Below are 13,819 nucleotides of genomic sequence, written 5' to 3' on the forward strand. Positions count from 1 at the left end.
GCCGTGTACAGTGTTAGCCGTGTACAGTGTTAGCCGTGTACAGCGTTAGCCATGTACAGTGTGCGCCGTGTACAGCGTTAGCCGTGTACAGTGTGCGCCGTGTACAGTAAAAGCCGCGTACAGCGTTAGCAGTGTACAGTGTGCGCCGTGTACAGCGTTAGCCGTGTACAGTGTTAGCCGTGTACAGCGTTAGCCGTGTACAGCGTTAGCCGTGTACATTGTTAGCCGTGTACATTGTTAGCCGTGTACAGTGTTAGCCGTGTACAGTGTTAGCCATGTACAGTAAAAGCCGTGTACAGCGTTAGCTGTGTACAATAAAAGCCGTGTACAGTAAAAGCCGTGTACAGTGTGCACCGTGTACAGTGTTAGCCGTGTACAGCGTTAGCCGTGTACAGCGTTAGCCGTGTACAGTGTTAGCCGTGTACATTGTTAGCCCCTCTTTCCCCACCACCCACCACCACCAGATATCGACGGGGTCTGTGATATCCCCAACCTGAGCACGGCTTGGGAGACCTTCAGGCTCGCGTTTTCTCCAAATTCCTAACGAGCGTGCTCCCCTTGGTTAGGTTTAAGACTCAAGGCGACTGCCCGCCCTCCCCGTGTGATTTCATCGTTTGATTAGGAAGCTCGTGAGGACTCGGGGACGAGGCTTGGGCCCGTGTTCGGTGAAAGTAATGTGGTCAATGGCGGTGACACCAGATTCAAGAGCTGAATGGCTCACAGGGGCTACACCAAAAATAAATAAATAAAACATTGAATCCGTGAAACTGTAAAAACTGTGAAACCGTGAATCCGTGAATCCGTGAATCCGTGAAACCGTGAAACTGTGAAACAGTGAAGCAGTGAATCCGTGAAACCGTGAATCCGTGAAACCGTGAAAGAGTGAATACGTGAAACTGAAAAACCGTGAAACTGTGAATCCGTGAAACCGTGAATCCGTGAAACCGTAAATCCGTGAAACCGTGAATCCGTAAAACCGTGAAACCGTGAATCCGTGAATCCGTGAAACCGTGAAACTGTGAAACCGTGAAACCGTGAAACCGTGAATCCGTGAATCCGTGAAACCGTGAAACTGTGAATCCGTGAAACCGTGAATCCGTGAATCCGTGAATCCGTGAAACCGTGAAACCGTGAAACCGTGAATCCGTGAATCCGTGAATCCGTGAATCCGTGAATCCGTGAAACCGTGAAACTGAAAAACTGTGAAACCGTGAATCCGTGAATCCGTGAAACCGTGAAACCGTGAAACTGTGAATCCGTGAAACTCTGAATCCGTGAATCCGTGAATCCGTGAAACCGTGAATCCGTGAATCCGTGAATCCGTGAAACCGTGAATCCGTGAATCCGTGAAACCGTGAAACCGTGAATCCGTGAATCCGTGAAAACGTGAATCCGTGAATCCGTGAATCCGTGAATCCGTGAAACCGTGAAACCGTGACTCCGTGAATCCGTGAATCCGTGAAACCGTGAATCCGTGAATCCGTGAAACCGTGAAACCGTGAATCCGTGAAACCGTGAAACCGTGAAACCGTGAATCTGTGAATCCGTGAATCCGTGAAACCGTGAATCCGTGAATCCGTGAAACCGTGAAACCGTGAAACCGTGAATCCGTGAATCCGTGAATCCGTGAATCCGTGAAACCGTGAAACCGTGACTCCGTGAATCCGTGAATCCGTGAAACCGTGAATCCGTGAAACCGTGAAACCGTGAATCCGTGAATCCGTGAAACCGTGAAACTGAAAAACCGTGAAACCGTGAAACCGTGAAACCGTGAAACTGAAAAAACGTGAATCCGTGAAACCGTGAATCCGTGAATCCGTGAATCCGTGAAACTGAAAAACCGTGAAACCATGAATCCGTGAAACCGTGAATCCGTGAAACTGAAAAACCGTGAATCCGTAAATCCGTGAAACCGTAAATCCGTGAAAACGTGAAACTCTGAATCCGTGAATCCGTGAATCCGTGAAACCGTGAATCCGTGAATCCGTGAATCCGTGAAACCGTGAAACTGTGAATCCGTGAATCCGTGAAACCGTGAAACTGAAAAACCGTGAAACCGTGAAACCGTGAAACCGTGAAACTGTGAATCCGTGAATCCGTGAAACCGTGAATCCGTGAAACCGTGAATCCGTGAATCCGTGAATCCGTGAAACCGTGAAACCGTGAATCCGTGAATCCGTGAAACCGTGAAACCGTGAAACCGTGAATCCGTGAATCCGTGAAAACGTGAAAACGTGAAACCGTGAATCCGTGAATCCGTGAATCCGTGAATCCGTGAAACCGTGAAACCGTGACTCCGTGAATCCGTGAATCCGTGAAACCGTGAATCCGTGAATCCGTGAAACCGTGAAACCGTGAATCCGTGAAACCGTGAAACCGTGAAACCGTGAATCTGTGAATCCGTGAATCCGTGAAACCGTGAATCCGTGAATCCGTGAAACCGTGAAACCGTGAAACCGTGAATCCGTGAATCCGTGAATCCGTGAATCCGTGAAACCGTGAAACCGTGACTCCGTGAATCCGTGAATCCGTGAAACCGTGAATCCGTGAAACCGTGAAACCGTGAATCCGTGAATCCGTGAAACCGTGAAACTGAAAAACCGTGAAACCGTGAAACCGTGAAACCGTGAAACTGAAAAAACGTGAATCCGTGAAACCGTGAATCCGTGAATCCGTGAATCCGTGAATCCGTGAAACTGAAAAACCGTGAAACCATGAATCCGTGAAACCGTGAATCCGTGAAACTGAAAAACCGTGAATCCGTAAATCCGTGAAACCGTAAATCCGTGAAAACGTGAAACTCTGAATCCGTGAATCCGTGAATCCGTGAAACCGTGAATCCGTGAATCCGTGAATCCGTGAAACCGTGAAACTGTGAATCCGTGAATCCGTGAAACCGTGAAACTGAAAAACCGTGAAACCGTGAAACCGTGAAACCGTGAAACTGTGAATCCGTGAATCCGTGAAACCGTGAATCCGTGAAACCGTGAATCCGTGAATCCGTGAATCCGTGAAACCGTGAAACCGTGAATCCGTGAATCCGTGAAACCGTGAAACCGTGAAACCGTGAATCCGTGAATCCGTGAAAACGTGAAAACGTGAAAACGTGAAACCGTGAATCCGTGAATCCGTGAATCCGTGAATCCGTGAAACCGTGAAACCGTGACTCCGTGAATCCGTGAATCCGTGAAACCGTGAATCCGTGAATCCGTGAAACCGTGAAACCGTGAATCCGTGAAACCGTGAAACCGTGAAACCGTGAATCTGTGAATCCGTGAATCCGTGAAACCGTGAATCCGTGAATCCGTGAAACCGTGAAACCGTGAAACCGTGAATCCGTGAATCCGTGAATCCGTGAAACCGTGAAACCGTGACTCCGTGAATCCGTGAATCCGTGAAACCGTGAATCCGTGAAACCGTGAAACCGTGAATCCGTGAATCCGTGAAACCGTGAAACTGAAAAACCGTGAAACCGTGAAACCGTGAAACCGTGAAACTGAAAAACGTGAATCCGTGAAACCGTGAATCCGTGAATCCGTGAATCCGTGAATCCGTGAAACTGAAAAACCGTGAAACCATGAATCCGTGAAACCGTGAATCCGTGAAACTGAAAAACCGTGAATCCGTAAATCCGTGAAACCGTAAATCCGTGAAAACGTGAAACTCTGAATCCGTGAATCCGTGAATCCGTGAAACCGTGAATCCGTGAATCCGTGAATCCGTGAAACCGTGAAACTGTGAATCCGTGAATCCGTGAAACCGTGAAACTGAAAAACCGTGAAACCGTGAAACCGTGAAACCGTGAAACTGTGAATCCGTGAATCCGTGAAACCGTGAATCCGTGAAACCGTGAATCCGTGAATCCGTGAATCCGTGAAACCGTGAAACCGTGAATCCGTGAATCCGTGAAACCGTGAAACCGTGACTCCGTGAATCCGAGAAACCGTGAAACTGAAAAACCGTGAATCCGTGAAACCGTGAATCCGTGAATCCGTGAATCCGTGAATCCGTGAATCCGTGAATCCGTGAATCCGTGAATCCGTGAAACTGAAAAACCGTGAAACCATGAATCCGTGAAACCGTGAATCCGTGAAACTGAAAAACCGTGAATCCGTAAATCCGTGAAACCGTAAATCCGTGAAAACGTGAAACTCTGAATCCGTGAATCCGTGAATCCGTGAAACCGTGAATCCGTGAATCCGTGAATCCGTGAAACCGTGAAACTGTGAATCCGTGAATCCGTGAAACCGTGAAACTGAAAAACCGTGAAACCGTGAAACCGTGAAACCGTGAAACTGTGAATCCGTGAATCCGTGAAACCGTGAATCCGTGAAACCGTGAATCCGTGAATCCGTGAAACCGTGAATCCGTGAAACCGTGAATCCGTGAAACCGTGAATCCGTGAAACCGTAAATCCGTGAAACCGTGACTCCGTGAATCCGAGAAACCGTGAAACTGAAAAACCGTGAATCCGTGAAACCGTGAAACTGTGAATCCGTGAAACTCTGAATCCGTGAATCCGTGAATCCGTGAATCCGTGAATCCGTGAATCCGTGAAACCGTGAAACTGAAAAACCGTGAAACCATGAATCCGTGAACCCGTGAATCCGTGAAACTGAAAAACCGTGAATCCGTAAATCCGTGAAACCGTAAATCCGTGAAAACGTGAAACTCTGAATCCGTGAATCCGTGAATCCGTGAATCCGTGAATCCGTGAATCCGTGAATCCGTGAATCCACTTACGGCGATGGCCGCCTCGATAAGCGGCGAGCGACGCTCAGCCCCCTCAGCCCCCTCAGCCCCCTCAGCCCCCTCAGCCCCCTCAGCCGCCTCCGCCGCCTCAGCCGCCTCCGCCGCCTCAGCCGCCTCCGACGTTGAGTTGACGTCGGCTCCGCGGGCGATGGCGGCCGCCATGGCCGGCACGTCGCCACGCGAAGCCGCCTCCAGCAGGCAACGCCGCTGGTGCCGCTGGTGGTGGAGGTGGTGCTGGTGGTCGTGGTGGTGGTCGGGGGGGGCCGAGGGGTGAGCCCCTGCCGGGGGGTCGCCCGCTGGGCCTGCGTCGACGGACACCACAATCAGTCACTCGCTCACTCACTCACTCACTCAGTCACCCACTCGCTCGCTCACTCGCTCGCTCGCTCACTCGCTCACTCGCTCACTCGCTCACTCGCTCAGTCACTCACTCACTCACTCACTCGCTCACTCGCTCACTCACTCACTCGCTCACTCACTCACTCAGTCACTCATCCACTCACCCACTCACTCACTCATCCACTCACCCACTCGCTCACTCACTCACTCACCCACTCACTCACTCACTCATCCACTCACCCACTCACTCACTCACTCGCTCACTCATCCACTCACTCACTCACTCATCCACTCACTCACTCGCTCACTCACTCGCTCGCTCGCTCACTCACTCATCCACTCACCCACTCACTCACTCACCACTCACTCACTCACTCACCACTCACTCACCCACCCACCATCTAAGGCACCTTACCCGGTGTTGTTCCAGCAGTGGCTGAGGTGGACGCTCCAAACTTTGACACGAACCTCCGCTCCACGTACTTAGCTCGTATCCACGCCTCCCTCTCCGCTCTGAACACGCACACACACACACAGTCACACACACACAGACACACACAGATACACACACACAGATACACACAGTCACACACACACAGTCACACACACACACACAGACACACACACACAGTCACACACACACACACAGACACACACACAGACACACACACAGACACACACACACAGACACACACACACAGTCACACACACACACAGACACACACACACACAAGACACACACACAGACACACACACAGACACACACACACAGTCACACACACACACAGACACACACACACAGACACACACACAGACACACACACAGACAGATACACACACACACACAGACACACACACACACACAGGCACACACACAGACACAGACACACACACAGGCACACACACAGACAGTCACACACAGACACACACAGACACACACACACAGACACACACAGACACACACACACAGACACACACAGTGACACACACAGTGACACACAGACACACACACACACAGACACACACACACACAGACACACACACACACAGTCACACACACAGACACACACACACAGACACACACACAGTCACACACACACACACAGACACACACACAGACACACACACACACAGACACACACACACAGACACACACACAGACACACACAGACACACACACATAGACACACACACACACAGTCACACACAGTCACACAGACACACACAGACACACAGAGTCACACACACACACACAGTGTACACACACAGACACACACAGACAGACACACACAGACACACGCACAGACACACACACAGACACAGACACACACACAGACACAGACACACACACACACACAGACACACACAGACACACACAGACACACACAGACACACACACATACATACAAAGGTGAATCTGGGTGTGTATCTGGGTGTATGTGTATCTGTGTGTGTATCTGTGTGTGTATCTGTGTGTGTGTATCTGTGTGTGTATCTGTGTGTGTGTATCTGTGTGTGTGTATCTGCGTGTGTATCTGCGCGTGTGTATCTGTGTGTGTGTGTGTATATATCTGTGTGTATATCTGTGTGTGTGCATCTGCGTGTATATCTGCGTGTGTATATCTGTGTGTGTATCTCTGTGTGTGTCTGTGTGTGTATCTGTGTGTGTACTGTGTGTGTGTATGTGTACTGTGTGTGTACTGTCTGTGTGTATGTGCATTTTCAGGAAAGGGCGGTCCTGCACAGATGCCATATTTTCCGTCCGTCTGCTACAGCAGAGGTATAGGGAATTCCAACAAGACCTACATCTCTGCTTTATTGACCTGGTCAAGGCCGATGATACCATCAGTAGGCCTGGGCTCTGGGTTGTTCTTCGTGCTTTTGGAGTACCTGACCCTCTGCTCACGATCATTAAGGACCTCCATGATGGTGAGCGGGCCCGGGTAAAACTACGTGGCCGGGAGTCAGAGCCATTCCCTGTACGCCTTGGGGTGCGACAGGGATGTCGTCTGGCTCCCACATTATTTAACATCTATTTTGACCACGTAGTTCGTGAAGCCTTCAATAGCTGTACCGGGGGAATCTCCATATGATACAGATATAATAGGAAGCTGATCGATGCCCGGGTGCGGTCAAGGGATGGCTCCCTATTGCTCAACCACGTTATGTATTTTTTTTATTTAAAGCTTTCGTGACTGCAGTAATTCATATTCTTAGTTTTTTCGGTAAAGTCACGTTGAGTTATGGTCGAAACGTCGTGAGAATTTTTTATTGTTTTATATATATTTTGTTATTTTGTTGTTTTTCTTCAACGTGACTTTACCGAAAAAACTAAGAATACACGTTATGTATGCTGATGATTTGGTAATAGCTGCTACATTCAGAGGAGGAGTTGGAGACGCTGCTGCTGAGACTGGAGCGTGCCACTAAGAGGTGGGGCCTTACCATCAGCCCACCAAAACTAAGCACCTGCCTGGGTATTTTGTACCATCGGACACTCCACCCCCACAACTCCCAATCGGTGATGGGGCAGTTGTGTAGAGAGTGGAGAGTTTCCCATACCTGGGCAGTGTGCTTATGACCGGCTCCAGTTTAACAGCAGAGGTCTCACTCCGAATCAGTCGAGCGGCAATATCTTTTCATCGGTTGCGTAACGCTGTGTGGAAGCTACCTGGTCTGTCGCTCCGCACTAAGCTTCAGGTCTTCTCGGCCACGGTCATTCCCTCCCTTCTCTACGCTTGCGAAACGTGGACCCCCCTAATAGAACATCTTCGCCGGTTAGAAACATTTAGGCTGGCCTGCCTACGATCCATCCTGGGTTTAACCAGACTGGATTGTGTGAGGAGCTCACAAATCCTTGAAAGATCTGGGCACGGTCCCATCGGTGAACTCCTCCAGCGGGCAAGGCTGCGATGGCTGGGTCATGTAGCCCGCATGCCCAGCCACCGCATGCCGAAACAGCTTTTGTTTGGCCGGATTGAGGGGGCTAGGCGGGCGCGGCACGGGCTAGAGAAGAGATGGAGTGATGTGGTACAGGAGGACGTGGAGCTGAGTGGACTTGCCGATGACCGGTACCAGCGGTGTCAAGATCGGCCTCTGTGGAGGAGGTTCGTGAAGGATGCTACTGGGCAGTTGGAGGCAGTCGCCCTCCAACAACAACGGAGGGCGGAGGAGCGACGCTCACAACAACGAGCGGAGCGCCGGGTGGCTAAAGCACAGCAGGTTGGCACAGTAGGGGGCACAGGTGGTGCATCAGCCAGTCATCTCAGTCAGTCGACCCGTGGCACCTGGGTCTGCCCCGTGACCTCCTGCCAGCGGGCGTTCGACACTTCACGTGGCCTCAGGGTGCACCTAGCCTGGCACAAGCGTCGTGGTGACGTCACCGCCACTTAGTGGCGAATGGCGGTTGTTGTTGTTGTTGTGTGTCTGTGTGTGTGTATCTGTATATGTGTGGGCGAGTTGCTATGGGAGAGTTGCTATGAGGTTAGTTGCCATGGGATTGGTTGCCATGGGGTTGGTTGGTTGCTATGGGGTTGGTTACTATGCGGTTGGTTGCTATGGATGTTTGAGTTGCTAAGGGGTAGTTGCTATGGGGTTGGTTGATATGGTGTTGGTTGCTATGGGGTTGGTTGGCAGCTATGGGCTTGATTGCTGGTGGAGTTGGTTGCTATGGAGTTGGTTGCTATGGGGTTGGTTCTATGGAGTTGGTTGATATGGGGTTGGTTGCTATGGGGTTGGTTGCTTTGGGGGTTGGTTGCTATGGGGTTGGTTGGCAGCTATGGGCTTGATTGCTGGTGGAGTTGGTTGCTATGGAGTTGGTTGCTATGGGGTTGGTTGCTGTGGAGTTGGTTGATATGGAGTTGGCTGCTATGGGGTTGGTTGCTATGGGGGTTGGTTGCTATGGGGTGGGTTGCTATGGGGTTGGTTGCTATGGAGTTGGTTGCTATGGGGTTGGTTGCTGGTGGAGTTGGTTGCTATGGTGTTGGTTGCTATGTTGTTGGTTGCGTTGGGGGTGGTTGCTATGGGGTTGGTTGCTATGGTGTTGGTTGCTATGGTGTTGGTTGCTATGGGGTTGGTTGCTATGGAGTTGGTTGCTATGGGGTTGGTTGCTGGTGGAGTTGGTTGCTATGGTGTTGGTTGCTATGTTGTTGGTTGCGTTGGGGGTGATTGCTATGGGGTTGGTTGCTATGGTGTTGGTTGCATTGGGGTTGGTTGCTATGGAGGTGGTTGATATGGGATTGGTAGCTATGGGGGTGGTTGTTGGTGCAGTTGGTTGCTATGGGGTTGGTTGCTATGGTGTTGGTAGCTATGGAGTTGGTTGCTATGGTGTTGCTAGCTATGGGGTTGGTTGCTATGGAGTTGGTTGCTATGGTGTTGGTAGCTATGGGGTTGGTTGCTATGGAGTTGGTTGCTATGGTGTTGGTAGCTATGGAGTTGGTTGCTATGGAGTTGGTTGCTATGGTGTTGGTTGCTATGGTGTTGGTAGCTATGGAGTTGGTTGCTATGGGGTTGGTAGCTATGGGGGTGGCTGCTATGTAGTTAGTTGGTTGCTATGGTGTTGGTTGCTATGGTGTTGGTTGCTATGGTGTTTGTTGCGTTGGGGTTGGTTGCTATGGAGTTGGTTGATATGGGATTGGTAGCTATGGGGGTGGTTGTTGGTGCAGTTGATTGCTATGGAGTTGGTTGCTATGGTGTTGGTAGCTATGGGGTTGGTTACTATGGAGTTGGTTGCTATGGTGTTGGTAGCTATGGTGTTGGTTGCTATGGAGTTGGTTGCTATGGTGTTGGTAGCTATGGAGTTGGTTGCTATGGAGTTGGTTGCTATGGTGTTGGTTGCTATGGTGTTGGTTGCTATGGTGTTGGTAGCTATGGAGTTGGTTGCTATGGGGTTGGTAGCTATGGGGGTGGCTGCTATGGAGTTGGTTGGTTGCTATGGGGTTGGTTGCTGGTGGAGTTGGTTGCTATGGTGTTGGTAGCTATGGGGTTGGTTGCTATGGCGTTGGTTGCTATGGGGTTGGTTGCTATGGAGTTGGTTGCTATGGGGTTGGTTGCTATGGTGTTGGTTGCTATGGGGTTGGTTGCTGGTGGAGTTGGATGCTATGGAGTTGGTTGCTATGGGGTTGGTTGCTATGGAGTCGGTTGCTATGGGGTTGGTTGCTATGGTGTTGGTAGCTATGGGGTTGGTTGCTATGGGGTTGGTTGCTATGGAGTTGGTTGCTATGGTGTTGGTAGCTAAGGGGGGGCTGCTATGGGGTTGATTGCTGGTAGAGTTGGTTGCTATGGAGTTGGTTGCTATGGGGTTGGTTGCTGTGGAGTTGGTTGCTGGTAGAGTTGGTTGCTATGGAGTTGGTTGCTATGGTGTTGGTTGCTATGGTGTTGGTTGCTATGGGGTTGGTTGCTATGGCATTGGTTGCTATGGGGTTGGTTGCTATAGAGTTGGTTGATATGGAGTTGGTTGCTATGGGGTTGGTTGCTGGTGGAGTTGGTTGCTGGTGGAGTTGGTTGCTATGGGGTTGGTTGCTCTGGGGTCGGTTGCTATGGGGTTGGTTGCTGTGAAGTTGGTTGCTGGTAGAGTTGGTTGCTATGGAGTCGGTTGCTATGGTGTTGGTTGCTATGGTGTTGGTTGCTATGAGGTTGGTTGCTATGGCGTTGGTTGCTATGGGGTTGGTTGCTATGGAGTTGGTTGATATGGAGTTGGTTGCTATGGGGTTGGTTGCTGGTGGAGTTGGTTGCTGGTGGAGTTGGTTGCTATGGGGTTGGTTGCTCTGGGGTCGGTTGCTATGGGGTCGGTTGCTAAGGGGTCGGTTGCTATGGGGTCGGTTGCTATGGGGTCGGTTGCTGGTGGAGTCGGTTGCTATGGGGTCGGTTGCTATGGGGTCGGTTGCTATGGGGTCGGTTGCTGGTGGAGTCGGTTGCTATGGGGTCGGTTGCTATGGGGTCAGTTGCTATGGGGTCGGTTGCTGGTGGAGTCGGTTGCTATGGGGTTGGTTGCTATGGTGTTGGTTGCTATGGTGTTGGTTGCTATGGAGTTGGTTGCTATGGTGTTGGTAGCTAAGGGGGGGCTGCTATGGGCTTGATTGCTGGTAGGGTTGGTTGCTATGGAGTTGGTTGCTATGGGGTTGGTTGCTATGGAGTCAGTTGCTATGGGGTCGGTTGCTGGTGGAGTCGGTTGCTATGGGGTCGGTTGCTATGGGGTCAGTTGCTATGGGGCTTGTTGCCATGGGTTACCGGGAGCTGTGAGGAGTGGAGCGAGGCACGGATGGGTCCAGAATCTCCTCGTAGAAGCTGTTCACCACACGGTTACCCAACAGGCACATCACCTGACACACAGACACAGACAAAGGTCCCCCAGATAGCTCACCAGCGTGCACATCGCCTGACACACAGACACAGACAAAGGTCCCCCAGATAGCTCTCGAGCGGCTGGTGGGGCAAGAGCAGCGAGCAATCAGCCACTCACTCAGCCACTCACCCACTCACTCAGCCACTCACCCACTCACTCAGCCACCCACTCACTCACCCACTCAGTCACCCACTCACTCACTCAACCGCTCACTCACTCAATCACTCACTCAATCACTCACTCAGCCACTCACTCAGCCACTCAGTTACTCAGTTACTCACTCACTCAGCCACTCACTCACCCACTCACTCACTCACCCACTCACCCACTCACTCACTCAACCACCCACTCACTCACCCACTTACTCACTCACTCAACCACTCACTCAGTCACTCACTCACACACTCACCCACTCACTCACCCACTCACTCACTCACTCACCCACTCACCCACTCACTCACTCACCCACCCACTCACTCACCCACTTACTCACTCACTCACCCAGTCACTCTTCACTCACTCACCCACTCACCCACTCACTCACTCACCCACTCACCCACCACTCACCAACCACTCACTCACCCACTCACTCACTCACTCACCAACCCACCCAATCACCTACTCACTCACTCACCACTCACTCACTTACTCACCGACTCACTCACCACCCACCCACTCACTCACCCACTCACCCACTCACTCACCCACTCACTCACTCACCACCCACCCACTCACTCACCCACTCACCCACCCACCCACCCACTCACTCACCCACTCACCCACCCACCCACTCACTCACTCACTCACCCACTCACTCACTCACTCACCCACTCACCCACTCACTCACCCACTCACCCACTCACTTACTCACCGACTCACTCACCACCCACCCACTCACTCACCCACTCACTCACCCACTCACTCACTCACCACCCACCCACTCACTCACCCACTCACCCACTCACCCACCCACCCACCCACTCACTCACCCACTCACCCACCCACCCACCCACCCACTCACTCACCCACTCACCCACCCACCCACTCACTCACCCACTCACCCACCCACCCACCCACTCACTCCCCACTCACCCACCCACCCACTCACTCACTCACTCACCCACTCACTCACCCACTCACTCACTCACTCACCCACCCACCCACGCACTCACTCACCCCACTCACTCACCCACTCACCCACCCACCCACCCACTCACTCACCCACTCACCCACCCACCCACCCACTCACTTACCCACTCACCCACCCACCCACTCACTCACTCACTCACCCACTCACTCACCCACTCACTCACTCACTCACCCACTCACCCACTCACTTACTCACCGACTCACTCACCACCCACCCACTCACTCACCCACTCACCCACTCACTCACCCACTCACTCACTCACCACCCACCCACTCACTCACCCACTCACCCACCCACCCACCCACTCACTCACCCACTCACCCACCCACCCACCCACCCACTCACTCCCCACTCACCCACCCACCCACTCACTCACTCACTCACCCACTCACTCACCCACTCACTCACTCACTCACCCACCCACCCACTCACTCACCCACCCACCCACGCACTCACTCACCCCACTCACTCACTCACTCACCCACTCACTCACCCACTTACTCACCACTCACACACTCACTCACCCACCCACCCACCCACTCACTCACTCACTCACCCACCCACCCACTCACTCACTCACCCACCCACCCACTCTTCACTCACTCACCCACTCACTCACTCACTCACCACTTACTCACCACTTACTCACCACTCACCCACTCACCTTAACTAACTCCGGCTCCCACGTGTCGAGGGTCAGGGAGCGAACTTTAGAGACGTGAACTCCCAGACTCCTGTGGGGAGAGGGGATTGGTGAGTAAGTGGTGAGTGGGTGAGTGAGTGGTGAGTGGGTGGTGAGTGAGTGGGTGAGTGAGTGCATGATGAGTGGGTGAGTGGGTGGGTGGGTGGGTGAGTGAGTGGGTGGGTGAGTGGGTGAGTGGTGAGTGAGTGTGGTGGTGAGTGAGTGGGTGGGTGGGTGGGTGGTGAGTGAGTGAGTAAGTGGGTGGGTGGGTGAGTGAGTGAGTGGGTGGGTGAGTGAGTGAGTGGGTGGGTGGGTGAGTGAGTGAGTGGGTGGGTGAGTGAGTGAGTGGTGAGTGAGTGGGTGGGTGAGTGAGTGAGTGAGTGGGTGGGTGGGTGAGTGAGTGAGTGGGTGGGTGAGTGAGTGAGTGGTGAGTGAGTGGGTGGGTGAGTGAGTGGGTGGGTGGTGAGTGAGTGAGTGGGTGGGTGGGTGAGTGAGTGAGTGAGTGGGTGGATGAGTGAGTGAGTGAGTGGTGAGTGGGTGAGTGAGTGGGTGA

The 13,819-nt window shown here is 52.3% G+C and overlaps 1 protein-coding gene across 1 annotated transcript in view; it reads right to left on the reverse strand.

Annotated features, from left to right (window-relative positions):
- Positions 1–13,317, reverse strand: part of LOC142922612 (arf-GAP with coiled-coil, ANK repeat and PH domain-containing protein 1-like) — a 14,752-nt gene extending 1,435 nt beyond the window's left edge. The window contains exons 1-4 of the mRNA XM_076063431.1: positions 13,249–13,317; positions 11,320–11,411; positions 5,507–5,604; positions 4,744–5,054 (exon numbers count right to left, since the gene is read on the reverse strand). Coding sequence (XP_075919546.1) covers positions 4,744–5,054; positions 5,507–5,604; positions 11,320–11,408 — 498 coding nt within the window. The 5' untranslated portion in view covers positions 11,409–11,411; positions 13,249–13,317. The remainder of the gene's footprint in view (positions 1–4,743; positions 5,055–5,506; positions 5,605–11,319; positions 11,412–13,248) is intronic.
- Between the last annotated feature and the right edge of the window lie 502 nt (positions 13,318–13,819).

The sequence above is a fragment of the Petromyzon marinus genome, unplaced genomic scaffold (assembly GCF_048934315.1).
Source record: "Petromyzon marinus isolate PM22_M1 ecotype Great Lakes invasive population unplaced genomic scaffold, UKy_Petmar_22M1.pri1.0 PM_Scaffold_119, whole genome shotgun sequence".
NCBI lineage: Eukaryota > Metazoa > Chordata > Hyperoartia > Petromyzontiformes > Petromyzontidae > Petromyzon > Petromyzon marinus.